A 24321-nucleotide genomic window follows, 5' to 3' on the forward strand; every position below is an offset into this window, starting at 1 on the left:
TGATCGTGCTAGAGTGAACTCTGCGGATTTCGGCCACTTCTCGGAGCTCTGTGCGTGTTATGCGAACACACTCGTGTTGCAGTAATTAAATTGTATTAAATAATACTAATTAATTGCTCTCCGTGCTGGACCCAAATCGTGCTGGACTAATGCGTGTTGGACGCGAGGGTACTGTATATATATAGCCTAATGTTAAACAGTGAGGTGAAAGTTATCGTTCATTTTGTGATTTGCGTTTCAGTTTTATATTTTTTCTATTAATGCCAACTGTTTGATGCCACATTTCATGTTTATAATAAAAACAGTAGGCCATCATCAATTTATAACTCATTCATAAATGACGGGGAATCTTCCTGGTGCGGAATGTTCCCTGAACCAACAGGCATGCCGCCTTCATGCTGGGCAACTGAGTTTCATCTCAAGAGTAATTGCCTTTCCCTTTTTTTCACCAGTAGCAGAAGAGACAGATGGGCATTTCATAAACATGATGGATGCACAAAACACAACGTAAATACAGGGGGTTATCCCCCTAAAAAAGCACTGGCAACACAGAACACTATAGAGCATCAGAGCATCAGTTGTTTACACTAACGACTGCTTGAGTAAACTGGGACTTGGCTCGTTGCCGCTGCTTCGTATCATTAGCCTGGGAAAAGATCAAAATTCAAATTTTGAAGTACGGTTTGTACATTCATAAAGTCGAAAAATCGCAAGTCGACTGTTCGTAAGTAGCGGACCACCTGTATGGTTTTCATTTTTAGTTTTAGAATATGTTATTGTACAGTCATTACTCGTTTTACAATGGGGTTACGTCAGGTCATACCTTATTGTATACCGACTTTATCGTAAATCAGTAGATTGAAACCCATTACAAATGAGGGGTTATGTCAACTCAACTTCCCAAAGTCACCTAACCAAGACTGAACCATAAATGACAACCCACTTTCATTCCTTCCTGTGTTGGTCCAAGTCATCCCCTCCAAGGCTGGGGGACAGCCTGTGCTTACAGGCACTAGTGGTCAGCCTCTGAGTCAGACAGGAACAGGTTAGGGGGAGGGGAATCCGGGTCATACCTGCACCAGCTGTAGCACTGGGCCCTACACTGGCACTGACCTTACCACTGGGCACACAGATCCACAGTAATCCCTTAATTCACGCGAACTTTTTTCATGCGATTTCGGTTATCCATGAATTTTTCGTACAATAATTAAAACATAAAATTATAGTATTCAGATAAATAATGTTAATATAGAGAAATAAATAAAATATAAAAATGCCTACCTGCTGCCAGTGCACATACATGTGTGTGTGTGTGTGTGTGTGGGAGGTCGGTCTACCACACACCACACAGTCAGTTTGAATCCGATGTCTGAACCGTGCGTGACTGGAGAATTGTTATTTGTGGCTTATTTTTCTGCCTTCCAGTGATTGGTTGCCTTGTTTGTCAACATGGGGCCTAAATGTGGTGCTAGTGATGCATGTGGTAACACACCAAAGCGGGCTTGTAAAGTGATATAGCTGACAGAGAAAGGTGTCACGGGGTTTTTAAAATAAATGCAAAATTATTTAAATGATACTTTTCAATAATAGTGAAGAGCAGGGACAATGAATTGTCTTGCTAAATCAAGCAATGATTACTTTACGCTGGCTTGCTTCGCCGATTTTCTCAGAACGAGAAATTACAAACTTTCTCAACAGTACAGAGCAGAGACTAATTACTCACATATTCTGATTATTAGTACTGTTAGCCTCTGGAGAAAGTTACTTCACCCCTGACAATAAATAACTAATACTATTAATAATATCAGGTTCTTGCTGATGCGTAACTCCTAGAAGGCACAACGGATTTTAAGCTCAATACAACAAGACTGGCCTAAGTACCAGTTATGAATGGCAGAACGTTTATGCAAGCTAGAAGCTATAAGGGAAATAAGCTTAATTGTGGAGAAATGAAACACGAGTTTACATTACATTAAGCTCAAGAAAAAGAACTGTTATATTTATTGATTACAAAGAAATAAATTTAACGTTACATTTCAAATGAATTCAAATAAAGAGATCGTACTCACTCACTCACTCAAGAGCTAAATTCTTACGCCTAGGAAAAGCACCTTAACTAAACTCTTAAGTCTAGGAAAACGAAAAGAAAATACTGGTCAATGAATGTGGTGTATCACCAAGAAGGGTGGGAGCCTGGAGAACTGTAGTCTAGTGGAGTCTGGGTGCTAGCTGAACTCTCACTGCTGGAGCACAGAACCTCACTCCGTCACGACAGACACTTGACTGACTAACTCGTGGGAAAGAAAGAGAGCACTATGGCCGCATTTTTTTTAACAGTCGAGGCAGGCAGGGGCGAACAATAAAGAAACAATAATATCGCTCAGTAGAACACTTAATGACGTGCATTAGATTGGTCACTTTTGAAGCAGTGACAAATGTTTTGAAAAGTATACCACCGAAGTGGAGAGAGAAACAGTTAACTGAGCGATACACAGTGAGTTTTCCACTAATAGTTCGTGGTTTCTCACAAAAGGAAAATGTTGCGAATTTGATTCGTGACAAAAGGTAAAGTGTCGGACAAACTTAGGGAAGGAATGTCGATGACAGTTTGCCATCAGGACGATTCTCCGTCATTTATTTACATACCAATTTATTTAGCAAGTACCGTACACTAGTTTTTTACTTGTATGAGTTATAAAATCCTCCTGAAAATTAGTTATTAAAGTATTAATTAATCAATAATAAGTATATTTATAGAATGATGGGAAATCGTCCAGGGTGCGAATTGTCCTGATGGGGAATCGTCCATGTTTTGACGGTGAATTGACTTTACAGGGAATTGTCTCGGAACCGTATGTTTGGGGTGAATGAGTCAACTGTTCATACACTAAAGAAGGCAGAACGTAGCATACGGGAGGCAGTGATGGCTAGTGCACCAGACTGTGCTAAAGTGTCTCCACCTACGCCCTTGCTTGTCAGTTTTCAGTAAATGTTAGGGATTACTGTACAGTAGTATGTTGTTTGGCTGAGAGGTGACGATAACAGGGGGTGCACATGAACAAGTTGAAAAGACAGGGCTTTGAAGGGGACCTGAACCATAACAGTGCGCTGCATGCCATCTTGCCTGACAAGCGATGGTCACCTTGCGTGTGCCTGGCGCTTCCCGATGGCAAAATCGTTATAGCGGGAAATTTATCGTAAATCGGATTTTGGGGTGGAACTTTTCTATTATCGTTGTAGCGAAATATAGTAAACTGAAACATCGTAAAACGAGTAATGACTGTTCTTATTTATTTTCAAACATGCTCGAAATCCCACCTTGAGAGGATCATTGGATATAATGGATTACTGGCTTTTTGGATCAAGCTTACCCCCAATTAGTCCAGTATAGGGAGGGTCTTCTGTACAGTATATAAAGTACTTCCCCCTCTCTCCCAATGGAAAGCAGGCTCATTGCAGACCTGTTGTCCTACCATGAGTGTTTTCACCATTTTCATAAGCTGTCTTGTACCCTGTGATGATTATGTAATTATTCACTGGTTATGTATATGAAGTAATGATCATTGTAGAGACAGTAAAAACAATTGAGATACTGCAATTTCATGATACTTTAATTGGGTGTTAGAGCAGTATAAAGGTGGATTTTTACTTCCGGTGCACACACGCTGGCAGCGTTTTCGTTCATTTTCATTGGTTTTCCATGCATCATACAGTATATTAAATTCAGTGTTATTCACTGAACTTCCTCTACAAGCATGAATGTTGCTGAACATGAGGGAAACAAATAATGTATAATAACATTATTAGTTTGGGATTTTAGGTGAGTGAAGGAAGGAGAATCACCTATTTTCACACTCAGTGTAGGTGTACAGTAAATAATTTTTTTCTTCAGACAAGGTGATTTACAACTCGCCCTTAACTGCCCCTGTACCTAAGTTAGTCATTTACCTGCACTTGGATAGAACAGAAGATTCATATGCCACAACGAAAAGGAAATAAATAATGTTACACTAACCTCACGAAGGTGTGAGTGTTGCGGAGATAGGGACTGAGGTACTGTTGCAGACTTCTGGACAATGTAGGTCATGGTGTTGGATAATCCATATCTGGGGCTGAGTCCTTGTCATTGCTGATGTTGACAGAAGGCAGGGTTGGGAGTTGTTCTTGGGGAGGGGGTGAGTATATATTTCACCAGTTTCACCAATGATTGCCCCAGGAATATTTATTTCACCAGTTTCATCAATAATTGCCCCAGATAAAGCACCTCTTACATTCCACTTGCAACAAAAGCCTTTTCATTTTCTTTGTTGACTGTGCCATTCTTGTTACCAGTCGGGCTAGTGAAGCTGGTATTGTTTTAAATTTGTCTATCCGTCTTTCTGTCTGTCTGTGTTTCTATAGCATGATAACTTTGCAACTGCTCAAGGTATCTTCACAAAATTTTACAGGTGTGTAGTTGGGAAAAAAAAAAAGATCATTAATTCAAATTTGGTGAAAGTAGGTCAAGGTCTGTGTGTCTGCAACCATGATAACTTCACAACTGTTCAAGGTACCATCACAGAATTTTACAGATGTGTAGTAGGGGAAAAAAAAAAATCGGTCACGAGTTCGAAATTGGTGAAAGTAGGTCAAGGTCTGTGTGTCTTTTACCACGATAATTTTGCAACCGCTCGAAAGATCATTATAAGACACGCGATGTAATGCTGCTTTGAGTGTCTGCCCTTTCCTCTCTCCCTCCTTCCTCTTCTGTCTCTCATTCCATCATTCTTTCCTCTTCCTTCTGCCTATGGGTGCCTTTACACTCCCTATTCTGTCTTTCTTTCCTTCATTCTCTCCCCTTCCGTCTACCTATGGGTGACTGTACACTGAGTGACAAGCCAAGTGGTTTCCTGTTCATCAGGACATCATATACTATGACGGGTGGTAACCACATAATCAAATTATGGCGCCTGGTGGTGTAGTGGGTAATTAAGGCGCTCCAGTCGGATTGAGCCAAGGGGTCGTTGGGGTTTATTGTTCATGTAATGCCACTCAAGGATGAGTGAGGCTGGTCACTCTCATCTTAAATGTCAGGACCAACTTGCCTAGCCCTGGTGCTCCTACGCTCCTCATTTGGGGCAGTATAAGATTGGATGATGGATGGATAGATGGATGTGTAGTAGATGGATGATGGATGGATTGATGGATGTGTAGTAGAGATGAAAATCTCCTGTGAGTTCAAAATTGGTGATAGTAGGTCAAGGCCTGTGTCTGTTACCACAATAACTTTACAACCACTCGGGATATCATCACAAAATTTTACTGGTGTTTCGTAGGGATGAAAATCTACGAGTTTGAATTTGAAGAAAATAGATCGAGGTCAAGGTCATATTTCGAGCTGCACTAGATATGTATTGGCTTGCGGCTGGTGTGATTCCCTCCTTGGGGGGGGGGGTGGCCTCTAGTATCATTTCATATCATTTATAAAGGCTTCAGCATGCTTGCATGTGTTGACCTTGGTCACCTAATGGTGGCTCTTCATGCCCCCCCTCCTCTGTCTGTCTGTCTGTCTGTCTCTCTCTCTCTCTCTCTCTCTCTCTCTCTCTGTCTCTCTCTGTCAGTGCAAGGAAGAAGGAACCAAAGGTCAGAAGCTCATAAGATTGTCCTCTCCATGAAAAAACAAAACAAGATAACAGAGAGCCAAATTCAAGATCTGTTCAGCCCCTTATCCTCGAGATCATGACCTCATCCCAGGTCATTTTTGGTCTGCTTCTCACAGTCCTATACCCAGTGTTCACCCTGCTCACCTTCCACATGTAATTGTTATCTGCCATCCTTTCAACATGCCCAAACCATCTCAGTCTACCCCTTCTCATCACAACAGCAATACATTCAAGTCCCATCCTTCCTCTTATCTCTTCAGTTGCAATCCTAGCCCCCCCCTCTCTCCTTAGGCTGCACATTCAAGGGCACACAACACATCTATTTAACAAATGTCATTTCTACATTTTGTCTTCAAATATCCTCTTTCTTTCTTTCCCAGGTCTCACTACCGTACAGCATTACATATGCTGCATACAGAGATCCCCTAACACGGAAGGAGAGCCCTTTCATTGTTGGGAGTGGCAACAGCTCTCTGAACTTCCTTCAAACTCTCCATACCTTAGTCATGAAGCTAGCTTCAGCCCTACCTCCAGCACATACTATGTCCATCAAATAACTAAATTCCCCCATACACTCAAATGACTCTCGTTCAAGGTCAGTCCTTTCACACCAGACAGTCTCTATGTGCTCTCCCTGACACATCATACACACAGACTCAGCATTATTTTGTAGTCTATCTCTAATACCACTACATCCTTTATGCTCCCACCTATCACAAACACTGCACCAACATGGTATTCATGTACCACACAAATATTAGCTTCAGAGCACTTACAACACAATATGTCATCATTTCTCAATAACATTTTTATTTTACTGCATTTTTTTTGTGCCTCAATGAGGTAGAGGTCCATCCAAGCTCTCCTTTGCTGCCTGATATCGCTGCACCCTTATGTTGGACACGAACACCACTCTGCTCACATTTCAGGGGCTATAGGAGTGAGGTTAGTTATTGACCTGATAAATACAATTATATATGAGTGTGTTCTCCCAGATGATTGACTGAAGAGTGTAATTGTAACTGTGTACAAGGGGAAGGGTGATGCCCTGGAGAGAGGAAATTATAGAGGCATAAAGCTTTTAGGCCAGATAAGGAAGGTAATGGAGAGAGTTCTAGAAGGTATGAGTAGAGAAAGAATGAATATTGATGAGATGCAGTTAGGGTTTATGCTTGGCAGAGGGACCACTGATGCCGAATTCATTGCTTGAGAGCTTCAGGAAATATATACAGGAAAGAAAAGGGAACTGTACCTTATTTTTGTTGATTTGGAGAAGGCGTTTGACTAGTGATGCAAAAAAAAAATTTTTTGTTTTTGTTTAAGAAGAGAGCGGATGAGGAATTTGGAAGGAATTTGAGTGTAAAGTGGAGGGACTGTAAGAAAATGTTCTGGAAAGAGATGAAAAGAGTAAGACAGGGTGGAAGTGAAGTTAGCAGGGGAGTGAAAGATAAAAATGGTAGATTACTAGTGGAGAAGGGAGAAAAAGTGAGCAGATGGAGAGAACACTTTAAGGAATTGTTGAACATAGAGGCTGGAAGCAATGCGAGTATAAGTGGCTGAGGAATGGCTGGAAGAAGGAGGGAGGTGAGAAGACAGGAAGAATTCAGTAGGATAGAAGTTGTGGAAGCAATGAAGAAAGTTAAATTGGGGAAAGCCCCAGGAATTGATGGAATGTGTGGTGAAATGCTGAAGTATGGGGGAGAGATAGTAGTAGAATGGATGTGGAAAATGTGCAGATTGGCCTGGGAGGAAGATAGAGTCCCGGAGGATTGGAAGTCAGGTATAATTATACCCTTGTACAAAGGAAAGGGGGGAAAAAGAAGTGTGTGGTAATCATAGGGGCATCTGTCTTCTTAGTATAATAGGAAAAGTGTATGGTAGGATACTTATTGACAGAGTTAGAGAAAGAACAGAGGAATTAGTTGGAGAAGAACAGGGAGGCTTTAGGAAGGGAAGAGGTTGTGTAGATCAGATATTCATTCTTAGATCTCTAGTGGAAAAGTTTCTAGAGAAGGGAAAGAAGTTGTATGCGGCTTTCATGGATTTGGAGAAAGCATATGACAGGGTGGATAGACAAGGATTGTGGAAAGTATTAAGAATATATGGAGTAGATGCGAAGTTGTTGAATGCCAAAACATTACCAAATATATCTGTGTAGTTTATTGTTCCCCCAGTGCTTCTTCGGAACCCACTGTATATGATTCCATATCCACTCAGTTGAGTAACCTTGACCTTGCCCTTGGCAATGAAGTTACCATTTTGGGTGATTTTAACATACACAATGTTGAATGGTTATTGCATTCTGCCCGGACTGACGACGCTGGTCTAGAATGCGAGCTGTTTGCGGAATCGTTTAATCTCACCCAGTTGGTAAAGCAACCAACCAGAATACCTGATAATCCTGACCATAATGCCCATCTCTTGGATTTATTCTTGACAAATAATCCAAATCAGTACAGGATAGAGGTACTGTCACCACTTGGATCCTCTGACCACAATTTCATCAAAGCCTCATTAGTTAACCCTCCTACACCTCCCCATTCCGAACCTGTCAGGGTGACCCGATGGCACTTTGACAGGGCAGACTGGGATGGATTTAGAAATTATCTTGCTGATGTTCCATGGCAGTCTTTCTTCTCTAGTGATCCCAATTCTACCCAGTCCCACATTTGCGACTTAATACTAGCTGGTATGGATTTATTCATACCAAGTCAACAATTCACTAAAAGATCAAACTCTCCAAAATGGTTTGATGGCAATTGTGCCAGAGCAACAGCCCAAAAGTCATTAGCATATAACTTAAAATCAAAAACATCCGAATCACTCTCCCAATTTAAAATTGCTAGAAATCATGCAAAAGCTGTATTAAATCTATCTATATCAATCTTTCTTCAAAAGCAAGCATCAAAACTACTTAACAACCCTAATGACAATAGAATATTCTGGTCAACTCTTAATTCTTTCAATAATAACTTTAACAAGTCATCTTCCATTCCCCCATTAAAATCTTCAGATGGCAATATTACAAATGACCCACGTGGGAAAGCAGATATCTTTGCTAGTACCTTTGCAAGAAACTCTACCATGGATGATACCAGCCAGAATGTCTCAGTACTGGAACTTGATTCTCCCGAAATTGCCCCACTTAAAATACAGACAAGATTCGTAAAATCCATCCTAGACAATTTACCTACCAACAAAGCTCCAGGCCCAGATGGAATTCTGCCAATTGTTTTGAAAAAGTGTTCCCTTGAACTTGCCTCTGTCCTAGCCAAATTATTCAGACTATGCATACTTACTTCTTTATTCCCAAATTCATGGAAAGAAGCCAATATCCACCCAGTTCCGAAGAAAGGAAGTTCGTCTGACCCCTCCAATTACAGACCAATAGCTGTCACATCTTCTCTTGGTAAGGTATTTGAAACTTTAATTAATAAGCATCTTGTTAAACATCTTGAATCCAACAACTTAATTAGTGATAGACAATACGGTTTTCGCCACGAAAGATCCACCATTGGCATACTCAATCTCTTAACTCATACCATCCATCAATCAATTGATCTTTTTGGAGAAACTCATGCAGTAGCTCTTGATATCTCTAAAGCTTTCGACAGAGTATGGCATCGTTCCCTGCTGTCCAAACTCCCTTGTTATGGACTAACGTCTTTTGTTCCTTTGATTTCTTCTTATCTTAGTGACAGGAAAATAAGAGTAAAAGTAGATGATGTATATTCGAATTTCCACTCAGTTAACGCAGGCGTGCCGCAGGGATCAGTTCTGGCGCCAACCCTATTTCTGGTTCATATTAATGATCTCTTATCTGTCACTCACAATCCTGTTCACTCATATGCAGATGACTCAACACTACATAGTTCATTCACACTCAGACATCCATTTACAAAGTCTAATATCTCTACCTCTCAACTCAGTACAGCCATCTCCATAAATCAAGATCTAGCTACAATCAGTGAATGGGGACAAAACAACCTTGTCTCTCTTAATGCTAGTAAAACTAAATATATACAGTTTACTAATAGACAGATATTGCCAGATTTGTACATTACCTTCAGTTCTACTAATATTCCTATCTCCAAAAGTATTGAAATTCTTGGTGTCTCACTTAACAGTGCCCTCAGCTGGACCTCTTATGTCAGATCACTTGCTAAAACCGCCTCAAAGAAACTTGGATTATTGTACAGAGTCCGTAACTTCTTCGCCGATGAGCAGTTAGCTATAATTTATAAGAGTCATGTGCACTCTCAGCTTGAATATTGCTCACCCTTGTGGAATGGTTGTGGAGAGGTTCCATTAAGACAACTAGACAAAATTCAGAATAAAGCTGTTAGAATCATTAACAACCCTGCCATTACATATAAACTACCTCCCCTGCAAGTAAGAAGGAATGTTGCCTCCCTTGCATTATTTTACAGATATTATTTTGGCAAATGCTCAGACGAAGTTGCGTCCATGGTGCCACCTCTCCATGCCTTCCCTCGTGCTACACGGGCATCTGGTAGCGCTTATGACCGGAATGTCACTCAACCATATTGCAGAACTTCTGCCTATCAGAATTCTTTCATTCCCCGAACAGCATCTCTCTGGAACTCGCTTCCCCAGAGTTGTTTTCCTCCAAATTTCAACGCACAACTGTTGAAGTCTAACTGTTACAGATATTTTATGAATAGAGGACACCAGTAATCTGGTGTATGGATTTTTTTTTTTTTCCCCATTTGTTTTTCCTTCCTCCATTCTGTAAAAAAAAAAAAAAAAAAAAAAAAAAAAAAAAAAAGATGGTGCTAAGGCTGCAGTGCGTGTGGATGGTGAACTGAGTGAATTTTTCTCTTTGAAGGTTGGGTTGAAACAGGGATGTGTCATGTCTCCATGGTTGTTCAATCTGCACATGGATGGGGTAATAAAAGAGGTACAAGGTTGGGTAGTGGATGTTGAAGTGGCCCTGGTGAGAGAGGGTAGTGTTTGGAAACTCCCTGTACTGTTGTTTGCAGATGATACTGTGTTGTTGAGTGAAGACAAAGGAGAGCTGCAAGGCTTGGTGGATGAGTTTGGGAGAGTGTGTAAGAAACAGAATCTAAAGGTGAATGTAGGGAAGAGTAAAGTGATGGTCTTTGAGAGGTGAAGTCAGTGAATGTACAGCAAGGTTGGATGGTGAGGAGTTGGAAAATGTGAGTATGTTTAAGTTCTTGGGTAGTGTGATGAGTAAGGATGGAGGTTTGGAGGGTGAAGTGCTTGAAAGGGTACAGCAGGGAAGAAAGGTTGCTGGTTCCTTGAAAGCAGTGATAAGAAGCAGGGAAGTGAGCATGGAAATGAAAAAGTTACTACTGTACATGACAGTATTGTGATACCAACTCTAACGTATGGAAGTGAAGCTTGGATGTTGCTAGAAGGGCACAAGTCAAGAGGGAGAACAGTGGAAATGAGTTATTTAAGAGGAATCTGTGGAGTCACATGGAGAGACAGGCTGACAAATGAGGATATAAAGGAGCGTTGTGGTGTGGATGTGGATGTGATAGGAAGCATTAGGAGGAATACACTGAGGTGGTTTGGCCATGTGGAGAGGATGGAGGGTGAAAGACTGACGAAGAGAGTGTATGTGAGTGAGGTGGAGGGGGGAAGAAGGAGGGGGAGGCTGAGGATGAGATGGAGGGATGGGGTGGAGAGGTATATGAGAGAGGGAGGGGTGAGTTGGGAGAGGGGCAGTGAAATGGCGGGGGATGGCAACGTGGAGGCAATTTGTTTGTGGCCACCCTGAATGGGATTGAGGCATCTGGCAATAGATAGATTTTAAAAAAAAGTTTTTTTTATAAGTTTTTGTTTTTTTATTGTTTTTATTTTTCCTAATTTCCTGATACAAATATTTTATAATTCTTATACCATTTTCTGTGCCAAAAGTTCATATTTATTGGGTCAGACATTAGTCAAACATTCTAACAGTCCTGGAAAGAGTAAAAAGACAAGGTGTTTATGTATTCCAAAATTTGCAAGAAATAAACCAGGTTTCCTACTGCACATTAGAGGAAGTAGCAGGGCCAGGAGTCAGGACTAGTACCTCTGACATATATCAATTAAGTATATCAGTTGTTCAGATGGTTCTAATTCTATTACACATGAGCTAGATTAACTTAAGGAAGTCTTATATTGCCGTAAATTCCTATACTGTAATAACCTTAAACCCGTGGATTGCACATTTACCCTTTTTTATCCCATCCCATGGTGTGCAAAATATGAAGGAAAAAAAGTTTCTTTTTTTTTAGTTTTTGTTTATTTTAAACTTGAAGATATACATCCAGGGCATCATCTGGCGAAAAGAAAAAAAAATCTCTCCGTTTTTGCGTAGGGCCATGCATAAGTCTACGTACAAGAGTAGTGAAAAAATGAAAAAAGAAACATATACTGTATTTATATACTGTATTTTTTTATTTTGAACTTGAAGTTAGACATCCAGGGCATCATCTGGTGAAAAGAAAAAAATCTCTCTCCATCTTTGCGTAACACCATGCGTAAGTTTGCGTAGGGATCGAGTTGTTTACAGTAATGCATGGTCAGCACAGCCTGAGCTGTGGCTCGCAATCCATGGGTTAAAAGATATATTTTTGCCTATTAAAAAACCAATATATATATATATATATATATATATATATATATATATATATTTTTCACCACTATCTTTGACAGAGTCCTTAGAGAGGTGGTGAGATGGGCAATGGGAAAACTTGGGATTGAGGAGTGGCTGGTTAGGGTGGGTTATGGCCATGTATGTGGGTGCTCGCACTCAGGTGAGAGTGAATAGAGATTTGCATGATGAGTTTGCTGTGAATGTTGGTGTGCATCAGGGGTCAGTCTTGAGCCCCTTGTTGTTTATCATGGTACTTGAAGCCCTCTCAAGTGACTCCAGAAATGGACTCCTGTGGGAGATGTTGTATGCTGATGATTTGGTATACCTTTGCACGTAGTAACGGTCAGCAATCCAACATAAATGATGTAAATCTTATTACAGTACAGGTATTTCTACACATTCCATACTGTGCACAGTTCTAGGGCACTATCCCATCACTATGTCACACCACGGTGATGACATTGGAGTTGTGGGGCCAAATGAGAGCTAGCACTCCAGTTTAAAGGACTGCACCTCCCTGCTCAGAAGACAGCTCCAGGCTGACTGCTGGGATGATTTCCCACCTTTCCCATGACATGCTGCAGCCTTGTTGCCTTTACCCAGTTCATTCGAGAGAGAGCATGACATGAATTTGCGTCCCCAAACTTCAGAGTATTCGGTCCCACAATAATTCACAACTGAATTAGCACTGATGCTATCATGTCAGTGTCCCTTAATGTATCTTTATCTTGATAATGGTGGATATGTATCATTACAGTACTGTATTTGCATTTACATTCCTAAAGGTGTTAACAGCTAAAGAGAGATTTAATTCAGTAAGGGAGTTTTATAATGCTCTAAACTAAATAAAGTTTACTTTTTTTTTTTTTTTTTTTTTTTGGTGGTGTTAAATGCACAGCTAGATGCTGCTTGATTATCTGACATAATAGAACCAAATGCATATCCGGGTAGTGGATCTGTCCAGATAGTGGACTTCTCCCCTGGTCCCCATCCGTACATAACGTAACTTTGAAAGCCAGTGTAAGAGGCCACTACAGTACATCGTTCAACACTTGCTCCTGTTGTTTAACACTATCTGATCAAGAAGGCCTACAGCTACCGCAAATTGACATAGGCCCTCCCCCCACAAGGTATTAAAAAATATAGAAATCATAGTATATCACAATGTTTGTTCATGAAATGCCATTCATTAATATGAAATCATGTTTCACTTGTTTTTCAGGACCATTTGGATGCATTTTGGCATGGAATCATGTAGATCTCTAAAGTAATCTAAGGATATTTCTTTGCACCAAGCATTTGTCAGTTCAGTCTTGGGGTTGTCCAGATTGGGTGTCTTCTTCTCTGCTATGATTTTCTTCATGTTTGCCCAGCAGTTTTCAATTGGATTTAGATCCGGACTGTTGCCAGGCCAGTCGAGGACCTCAATCCAATTATCCTGAAGCCATTTTGTCACTTTTCTTGACTTGTGACATGAATCTGAATCATGCATGAAAAAGTCTCACCCATGAATAGCAAAAAAGTTTGACAAATGATCTTTCAGAACTTGAATGTACCGGCCACCATTCATCATCAAGTTCTTAGGAAGAAAGTAGAGGCCTCCCCTTCCCATTTCACCTGAGAAACACCCCCATACCTTTACTGATTGTGGATGCTTAATAGTCGGCATCGTGTAAGCAGGGTCATATCGACTACGGGAGGCAGGGCGACGAACCTTGGCAGAACGCACCTGGAACAATTGAAATGTGCTTTCATCGGAAAACATAACTTTCCTCCACTCATCCGATGTCCAGTGTGCATACTTCTTGGCAAACTGAATGCGCTGCTTCTTCATGCCATCAGTGAGAAGCAGTTTCTTGGCTGTGGTGCGGCTTGACAAATGCAGCTCCTTCTGCAAGCAGTGTTGGATAGTTCGAATTGAGACGTCTTGTAACAGCTGGGGATGCATTCTCTTCAATTCCGCTGCTTTCAGTCGAGGATTCTTGATTGCTTCCCTCTTCAGAAGCGTATCTGTACCTCTGGAAGTCGTCCTCATCTTTCCACTGCCATGCTTGTGCTCTGGTACGACATCAGGTGGCAGCCTGCGTGCTGCAGCAAGATCTTCATGATGGTCAACTTTGCTCATCCAGTACGTTCACAAATCGTGTTGATAGGGACATTATCCTGCCTCCATGCAATGATACGGACCCTCTCATTCCTTGAACAGTACACTCCAGGCATGACAACCCAACTCTAGGAAAATAACAGGGCTAACAGTAATGTATATGAGAAAAGAGGGAAGTGCAAGCTCGTAGTGACGGGAACACATACTCCCACTCTCGCTTCTGGGCAAGTACTGACATGCTGAGTATTTCACCACCTCCCACCAACATCAGAGGAGTTGCCAGTTACTTCTTGCCCACAAAATTCACTTGGTAGAGGTGGAAACACAAAGCAAAGACAGACAACTCTCCCAAAACAATTCTGTGTGTAGGTCCTAAGTCAATTTGCAGTGGGTGTATAAACCACAGCCAAGCAATTACCATGGTAAAGCAGACCCATCAGTCACAAACAATCACCACTGCAGGGCCATACCCTGAAGTGACTCAAAAAAAATTGAGAAAACTATCTGCCCCAGAAAAATGTAGTGGGCACACAAAACCATCCATCCATCCATCATCCAGTCCTACGTTGCCCCATGAGGAGCATAGGATCTGGGGCTAGGCAAGTTGGTCCTAACATTTAAGATGAGAGCGACCAGAATCACTCATCCCTAAGTGGCATTACCTTAAACCCCAACCACCCTTTGGATATAAATCTACACAGGCTCAATCTGATTGGAGCACCTTAATTACCCTTTAAACTACCAGGCGCCATAATTTGTTAAATGGTTACCACCCAGCATAGTAAATAGTTTCTTGGTTTACAGGAAACCATTTGGCTTGTTACATAGGGTAGAGTCACCCATAGGCAGAAGAGGAAAGAAAGACAGAATAGGGAGTGTAAAGTCACCCACAGGTGGAAGAGGAAAGAATGAAGGAAAGAAAGACAGAAGAGGAAGAAAGGAAAAGAGGTAAAGGCAGACACCCAAAACAACACTACATCGAGTGAGTGGATGGTGAGTGCCCCAGCGACCTCTGAGGGCTCACAAAACACAATGGTAAAATGGAATAAAATCATGGTAGAATAGAATAAAATCTTGGTACAGTACAGTAAGCTAGAATAAAATCAACAACAACACTCATGATTCAACCATCCTACATCAGTCTTACTCAGGATCTCCTGCTTCTCCAGAGTCAGCACTACCCTCTTCCTTTCCCTTGGTGGAGGGGCCATTATCACACACCCTAGGAAGAGGCATGCAATGAGTAGCAAGGCCTGAAGCAGGTAGGGAACCACCACAAAAGCTACCACATGCACCACGATATCATAATTGTCCGGGAAGAGCTGCACACTACACAGTCGACACGGGGGAACTGAGAGCGAGCGAAGGGGGTCTCTGGCGGACATAGGGTAAACAAACCAGCCTGACACAGCGGTGCCACGTGGCTGTTCTCGTCCATCTGGGCAGAAATTTTTCATAAGACCATTAATTCCAAACAGACACAAGCATTTTGTCTGGATAGTGGGAAAAAATGTACAAATAATGGTTTGAAACAGCCAGATCACAGTGTCTGGGTAGTGGTTTTTTAGATAATCAAGAGATTACTCATATTTTATGTGTATATTATGTTACAGGGAATTTATGTAACCAGTGATTTCATGAAATCCCTAGTGAATTCATGAAATGAGTTGAAATTAGGATGGGTTAATTAAGGTCAGGTTAATTTAGGCAGAGGTTATGTTAAGCTGGGATAGTTTAGGTCAGGTTAGGCTTGGTTAGATTAGGTTAGGTTAATTAATATGAATGCTTAACATAACCTTGCATTCATATAAATTAACCTAACATAGCCTAACCTAACTAACCTAGCCTGACCTAACATAAATTTAACCTAGATTATTCCAGCCTAACCTAACTGCTGCCAATATTAACCAGACCTTAATTAACCCTTCCTAATTTAAATTCACTTCACAAATTCACTAGGGCTTTCATGAAATGACTGGTTACACAATTTCCCTGTAACAGAGAGAGAGAGAGAGAGAGCACTTTCACTGCAAGGAGGAGTGCAGAGTTTCAGGTGCACCCATTGATTTTTCACAGATTTTCTCATAGCTTAATTGTGGTCAGTGTGATTTTTACCCACAGTATTGAAAGTAATGCTTTTTTTCATAAGACTGATCATGAAGAACTGTAACAATATAACTAATGATCAAGGTGGTTTGACTGTGCAGTCGTCAAATCCTGTTCACAAAGGTATGTTACACACATCCCCACAGATAGCAGAATCAGCACATAATCCCCCCGTCCTGCCATATGGTATGCAGCCATAATGTAATTACAGTTTATGATTGCTTAATATCCCTTGCAGTGCCCAAAATCACCATTAGATATTTTATTCTTGTGTAAAGTGCATTTCAGGATGGTTTAGCAACTCATATTGTTAAACCATCCCAAAATTCACTCAATCATTCATTCCTCCCAAAATACACCTTCAATACCATAAGTTTATTTTAAGATGGTTTATTAACCTGCAGTTAACCAAATCCACAATTAGCAAAACCCTGAATGTGGAGGGAAAACTGTAATCACCAGTTATATAGGTTATGCCGCAATGAGAAGCACACTTACCCCACCCTACATTTCACTGTAAGGTGGTTTCAGTGTTATTTCAGAGTAAAATATGGTGATTAAATGGCAGATAAGCTTTGAGCAAGAAATAGTGGTGCCTGTGCATGATGGCACTGATTTACAGTAACCGGATAGCTCCACTTTCCCCTGATACAATCATCTCGCAGTTCCCTCCTTAGCCCCCATAATGAGGATGGTGGACAGCAGAAGGGCAGCTTATCCTGTAGTCCTCCAGGTTAATGTCTAGTTGCTTTGGTGGTCACCAGCAACAACAACAGAATGTCCTACTGTCGTATATTTGAAGGCAGTGTTATTTTATCAGCACTTTTATCAGTGTTCTCAAGTTAGCCTGATATACTGTAGTTTGTTTCTGTAAGCATGCCTTTTTTTTTTTTTTTTTTTTCCAGATCAGCAATTGGTCAGATTGAAAATGAAAAAAAAAAAATCATTACAGTAATCCCTATACTATCCGGACGCCCACTAACTGGACATTGTGGACCTGGACCTTCAGGACCCCCCCCCCACACACACACACACAAAATTCAATTTTTTCCCCTCCCATAAAATGAAATTGCCGCACAGCGCCAAACAGCTGTTTACACACGGCCCCTTCACATAAAAGAAAAATATTATTTTGAGAAGTCCTTACAAGTGTTACGATACCTACTTTTTTTTTTTTTTTTTTTTTTTTTTTTTTTATATATACAAGAAAATATTATTCAGCATTGACCCATTGTGCCAAAGGGGGTTTTTCGGCAATGAATAAGTGAAGTACACAAGAGAAAGCCTTAGTGTTAGGTTAGTGTTATGAAAAAATAATAAATAATATTATGAAAGAAAAGTCATTATTATTATTTTTTTAGTAAAAAGCAAGTTGTGTGTATGTGGCTACATTACAGAAAAATATTATTTTGAAAATTCCTTACGAGTTTTACATTACCTATTTCTTTTTAATTTACAAGAAAATAATATTCACTGTATTATGAAGAGGACATTAAGTATTGACATCAAGAACATATTAAGTGATGAAGTAGTACGGTAATAAGACAAAGCACAGTTACATTCAATAATATTATTATCAAGGTCATTGTCTCGCTGTGGTTTGGGTAGGCCTTCAGTCTTCATCAGCCACTTATTCAGACAGTTTAAAACAACAGGATTATTAATAGGTAAAGGATGCCATTTTTTTATCCATGCAACTCCGACAAATTGTATGTTGAGTGAGATCGTATGGAGGTACCTAAAATATAAGGTACAAAAGCGCCATGTGCTTCAAGGGGTCATGTATTATCAGTAGATTAATAACCCAAGAAAATAGCGTATGAGAGTTGGAAATGAGGTTAGCGCCACCGATTTGCTCCTTGCTTCACTTCTGCTCTAGAGGTGAAGTGAGGCAAGGGCAAGCGGGAGTGAGCCAGCCCGCCAATTTCCAAATGTTGTTTTCTCGACTTTTTGTTTGTGTCACTTGCATCACTTCAGCAGGGGGCGCCTCAATTGAGGAGTTTGGTAATGTGGCCGTTGCAATCTGGCAACTCTGTTTCCCTGTCACCAACACTTCAACAGTTACTGCCTAACTTCAATCGTGAGTAGATGCTTATTGCAATGGAGGCTGCTACACATGCTTATTTTTTGTGAAGAAACAGTGAATAAACTGCAATATCTTGCCACAAGACCACACAGGAATTTACAGTGTTGTGCGGTGTTAAGAAATTAGAGTTTAGAGTGCAAAGGATTAACTGTGGAGTGCTAACTGGCAGTTGAAATTGGCAGTTAAACCTGGCATGGTTCAGTTAACAATGTGCAGTGTTAAACAATTATAACTCACAGTGCAAAGAATTACTGTAAGTGCAGCACAACACTGGATTACTGTACGTGCTTCAAGAGCATTTTCACTACTGCCAAAGCCAGAGAAGGCAGCCACAGACGTGCTGTAAGTACCCTGGCTGAGGAACAGCCACATCTGATTCCTCATTCGTTGATTCCTTTTCATTTATTTCATGCTTTATGTCCATTATTGGTGTGAATAGGGTCTTAAATAGGTTTAAATAGATGTTATGCATGTCCGGTAGGGAGTTATTTAGGTGGCTTTCAAAGTTAGGCTTGGTTAGGGTCCTTAAGTACCAGTCCAGGGGCCCACTTTCCGGATGGGACCACTTTCCAGACATGCTTTTGGCTCTGTTACATTGGATAGTGGAGGGATTACTGTACAGTATTTCATTTCAATAAAAAGTAGCTGCATCGGTTGAAATTACGAAATACTGGATGTCAAGTTAATGAGCTTCTGGTGCATTAATTTAGGGTCATATATTTTTTGCATGTTCCCATTTCCCTATGGTAACAAAGTACTCATTCAATGTTGCAGGCCCCTGCACCTTTACATGAGGTACTCACGAGTGAGGAACAACGCTCATCTATCCTGCGTGATATTGCTTATGCAGAAGGTTGCTATGGAGGACACCACACGCTGTATGTCACTACTCTGCTAAACAGTATACAGTCTTTGTAACTTTTTTTTTTTTTTTTTTTTTTTTTTTTTTAATGCCTATGGTTGAGCTTTTTTTTTCTTCCCCCTCCCCCCCTTTTTTTTAGTGATTACATGCTAAATCCTGGGAAGACAGGAGTTTTGGCTAAAGTCAAAGAAGGAGGATGGATGAGTGAGTAGGCTGGAGTAAGAAGAGGGGAGCAAATATATGTTGTTTGACAAATTTGAAAGTATTTTCTTTCAGTCCACATAGTGTGCATTGGGATTCAGTTATAAAATAATGGATAGTATTAAGGACTGAATTTTATGCACACATAAGATGTACTCATGTGACTGGGAAAGCTAATAGCCAGCTTTCAGTTATGTGGATTTTGAAGTCCTTCCCTGCCATTACATACTACTCTTCTGATAAATCAAGGCTACAAAATGCAAACATGCATAAAAAAAATAAAGAAGAGGAAAACAATATATATAAGATTTTCTATTTGCAGTTGTTTTTAAGTTTTGTCATGCTTTACCTGTGTGTAGCAGGTTTCATGCAAATGTAAGGCATTGATTATACCTGTATAGGAATTATGCTATTTTCAGCTGCTCCTAACAAGTTTTGAACCAGAATGCAATATCATATACTGTTTCCTGTGCCAGTTAAAGCTTGAATATAGAGGGGGTTTTGTTATTCATGTATGCAACTCTTGCAGTTCACTTTATCCTGAAGAACCCCAAAGTATCCCAAGCTCACGCTGTACACAGAATTATCTCTGCATTCATAAGAAGGTAACTCGGTGTGAATGTCAAAAAAATTTAATGGAGAATACAGTAAAACCTCTACAACTTGGGATAATACATGTGCAAGCCTTGCTGAGTTAGCCTATTTGCCGAGTTGTAGGGATGAACTTTGAGTTCCCCCCCAGCACACACACACAAAAAAGGAAAAAATGGAAAAAATTAAATTTTTTTACAATAAACAGTAAAAGCTGCCTTACCATGATTCCACGCAGTTGTAGGGTGTATTCCAGGCATGGAGGAGGACTTTTGGTAGTTTTTGGAGGTGTTAGGGGGGCTCAAGATCACTTTTGGGCACACCTTTACTGTACTGTACTTGACACTGTACACTATGTAAAGCACAATTAACTATAAACACCATTACTGTAATGTATTTATCACTTGTACTATATTGGGGAACTAAACACTAAACACGTAAACATTACTGTACAACTCGGCATCTTACCGAGTATTGGGGAATTTTTGAATTTTGATTTTTTAAATGAATATTTTAGAGCCTTCCCGAGTTGTTGAGGTTTCCGACTTGAAGGGTGACGAATTGTAGAGGTTTTACCATATAAGGAACTGAGCAGCCACACACAGTTCGAGTCAGAATGGCCATCTTTGTTTTAGAATGTACACAATAAATGTAGCCTTTGTTTAACATATACTGAAGCAGTATTCTCAGATTGTCATAGAAATACTCACCATACATTAATAAGAATACTCACCATACATTAATAAGAATCCTACACTTGTCCGGTTTGCTTAATATGACACCACTTGTCTGGTATGCATAATATGACACTATGATCATATTGTCACTGATCCATACAGGTAGTCTCCTAAGCCTTAAGTACCATCAGTATGATCTGTGGATTACTTTAATGGACAATAGTTAATATATTTTAAGGTCTTATAGTAGTATGTGTGACTGTTACATAAGTAATCAAACGGCTAATCCTCTGAGCAGGAACTAAGCCCACACAAAATCAGTCTTTTCATTGCTGAATCAAAGGATATTTAAACCTCAGTATGATCTGTGTATTACATTAGAGATTATGATTCACATTTTTTGAGCTCTTAATTGCCCACTCAAAACAGTATACGGTATATATATAATATATCACCAGGTAAGAAGTTGGTATACTGATAGTTGTCTTAAGCATGATTTGTGCATTACATTCATGATTGATAGTTAACAAGGCAAGCATTAATTGATTGAGGATTAGCAGAAAGAAGAAAAATAACAGATATAGGTGCCTTTGGAAAAAAGTAAACATTGCATTCTTCATCTCGCCTTCCAGGCCACCGTTAACCCCACCTTAATACACACTCCTCATTACTCTGTGGTCAGCACTCATTGCTGCTTAGTACTTGTGCTGTAGTACATTACATTATGTAATCTTTTGTAGGACCATTTGCTGAGTGCCCAAATGGTAGGTTGTGTGAACTCACACTCAGTCACAATGTAGTGCTGCCAGTTTATTCCTTCTCCTTTCTCATTTTGTGTCTGTGTCTGACCATCTCTCTTCCTACTTTTCCACTTCCTTCCTGTCACTATTTATAGCTCTTCTTTCCACATCAGGTGTCTCTGCATTGAGTGACAGGTCTAATGGCTCCCTGTAACTCAGGAAGTTGTTTCACTGTTCGGTGGTATCAGAGGAATACTTGGCTGCCAAACGTAGGGATAGAAAAGAGGTGTACAGGGCAAAGTCTGTCACAGACTTTTACTTGATAACCTAAATCATGATATTTAAGGTGGCAGATCAGATGAAGAGGGGGAATAGGGACATCATAGGTGAGCAGTGTGTGAAGAATGATGAAGGAAGGTTAGTGGTGAACAGTGGGGATATTAAAGGCACATGGAGAGAGCATTATAACTGGTTGTTGAATGAGGAGTTTGACTGGGACAGGGAAGGTTTGAAGCCAGCAGATCCAATGTTTGGCCCGTGGCCTTTGATTAATGCTATGACTTTGAGTAGGGCAATAGGCAAGATGCAGGTGGGGAAGGCAAGAGGTGTGTCTGGGCTGACTGCTGAAAAGCTGAGAGCCTCAGGAGATACAGGAGTGGGGTTAGTCACTGACTTGATAAATGCAGTTATATATGACTGTGTTATCCCAGATGATTGGCTGAAGAGTGTAATTGAAAATCTGTACAGGGGGAAGGGTGATGCCCTGTAAAGAGGAAATTATAGAGGCATAAAGCTTTTAGACCAGATAATTTAGTTAATGGAAGGAGTTCTAGAATGTATGATTAGAGAAAGAGTGAATATTGATGAGATGCAGTTTGGGTTTATGCCAGGCAAATGGGCCACTGATGTGATATTCATTCTTTGACAGCTTCAGGAAAATATTCAGAAAAGGGAACTGTACTTTGTTTTTGTTGATTTGGAGAAGGCCTTTAACAGAGTCCCCAGAGAGGTGGTGAAATGGGCAATGAGAAAGCTTGGGATCGAGGAGTGGCTGGTTAGGGTGGTTATGGCTGTGTATGTGGGTGCTCGGACCCAGGAAAGGGTGAATGGAGATTTGAGTGATGAGTTTTCCATGAATATTGGTGTGTACCAGTGGTCAGCTTTGAGCCCCTTTTTATTTATCATGGTACTTGAAGCCTTCTCACGTGACTTCAGAAATGAATTCCCATGGGAAATGTTGTATGCTGATGATTTGGTGTTGATTGCAGAGAATGAAAGGGAGGCAGAGGAAAAATATTGGAATAGAGAGATGGAATGGGGCACAAGGGCTTAAAAGTAAATGCAGTTAAAACCAAAGTGATCGTATCTAGGGATGGTGGTGGTACTGTCGAAGAAGAGGGAGACTGGCCATGTGCAATTTGTCACAAGGGCATGGAAAGTAATGCCATCTTGTGCAGTGTTTGTGATAAGTGGGTGCATAAGAGATGTAGGGGCATTAGGTAGACTGCAAGATAACACTGATTTCATATGTGTGGTGTGTCAGGGAGAGCATGTGGAGATTGCCAACATGAAAGGATTGAACTTGCTGGTGAGTCTCTTGAGTGTGCGGAAGAGTTTTGTTATTTGGGAGACACGTTACGTGCTGGAGGTGGGGCTGGAGCTAGCTCTGTGGCTAGAGTGAGAAGTGGTTGGAAGAAGTTCAGGGAGCTGTTGCCTCTCCTGACATTCAGAGGGCTCTCCCTCTGTGCTAGGGATATTTGTATGTGGCATGTGTTAGGTGTGTAATGCTGTGTGTTAGGTAGACTTGGGCAGTAAAGGAAGAGGATATTTGTAGGCTCAAACTTATAGAAATGACAATGATTAGGTGGATGTGCAATGCTTCCATGAGTGCGAGGCCTTATGAGGCTAGGTTTACGATGGAAGAGTTGAGGGGTGGGCTGGGACTGGAGTGTATTGGTGTTTAGATGAGGGGAGGTAGATTGAAGTGGCTTGGGCATGTGGAGAGGATGGGGGATGATAAATGGATGCAAAAAGTGAGGAGTGTTAACATTAGGGTTAGGATTGTGAGAGGTAGACCGAAAAAGACCTGGGACGAGGTCATTGAGCGTGACCTCAGGGATAAGGAACTGTATAGGGAAGCTAACAGAGATTGAGGAGCATGGAGAGCCACCATTGGGTGACCAAGACCGACACATGCAAACGTGTTTGAGCCTTCAAAAACAAAACCAAAAACGAAAACCATATAACCATATTTCGGGGTAAAGGTGGAGTCTGCTGTGGTGCCCCTGTTAAGTGGGTGGAGAGATGCAAATGTGATATCCATCCAGGTACCAAACCTCCACACTAATCCCTGTGTCTTGCTTTGGTGAGTGAGGCACTGTCAGTCACATGGGAACATTGATTCACTTCCCGGGACAGTCCTGCGGTGATAATTGCTTGCTTGTGATTGATTGGTCTGCATGCTCAGACAGACAAGGGTTGATCAACAACAACAGCTGAATGTCCAGAAGTGTTAGAATTTAGTCAGTGGATAGGTTCAAAAGTTGTACAGTAGCTAGGTACAGACCCCAGAGCCAGTTAACTCTTCTCCCATGGTAGTGTTCCAGAACCAGTTTCTTGCAAATAGTGAAATAATCTTGTATTAAAACAAATAGTTACTGAATATATAGTACTAGTATAGC

At 40.8% G+C, this 24321-nt stretch overlaps 1 protein-coding gene across 1 annotated transcript in view; it reads left to right on the plus strand.

The window, feature by feature from the left end:
- LOC145405103 (uncharacterized protein KIAA2013 homolog) overlaps window positions 1–24321 on the plus strand; it is a 458993-nt gene that overhangs the window by 217087 nt on the left and 217585 nt on the right. The window contains exon 9 of the mRNA XM_080276618.1: window positions 19344–19447. Within this exon, the coding sequence (XP_080132744.1) occupies window positions 19344–19447 (104 nt within the window). The remainder of the gene's footprint in view (window positions 1–19343; window positions 19448–24321) is intronic.

The sequence above is a fragment of the Coenobita brevimanus genome, chromosome 65 (assembly GCF_032717465.1).
Source record: "Coenobita brevimanus isolate Jiangsu-jjx chromosome 65, ASM3271746v2, whole genome shotgun sequence".
Lineage (NCBI taxonomy): Eukaryota > Metazoa > Arthropoda > Malacostraca > Decapoda > Coenobitidae > Coenobita > Coenobita brevimanus.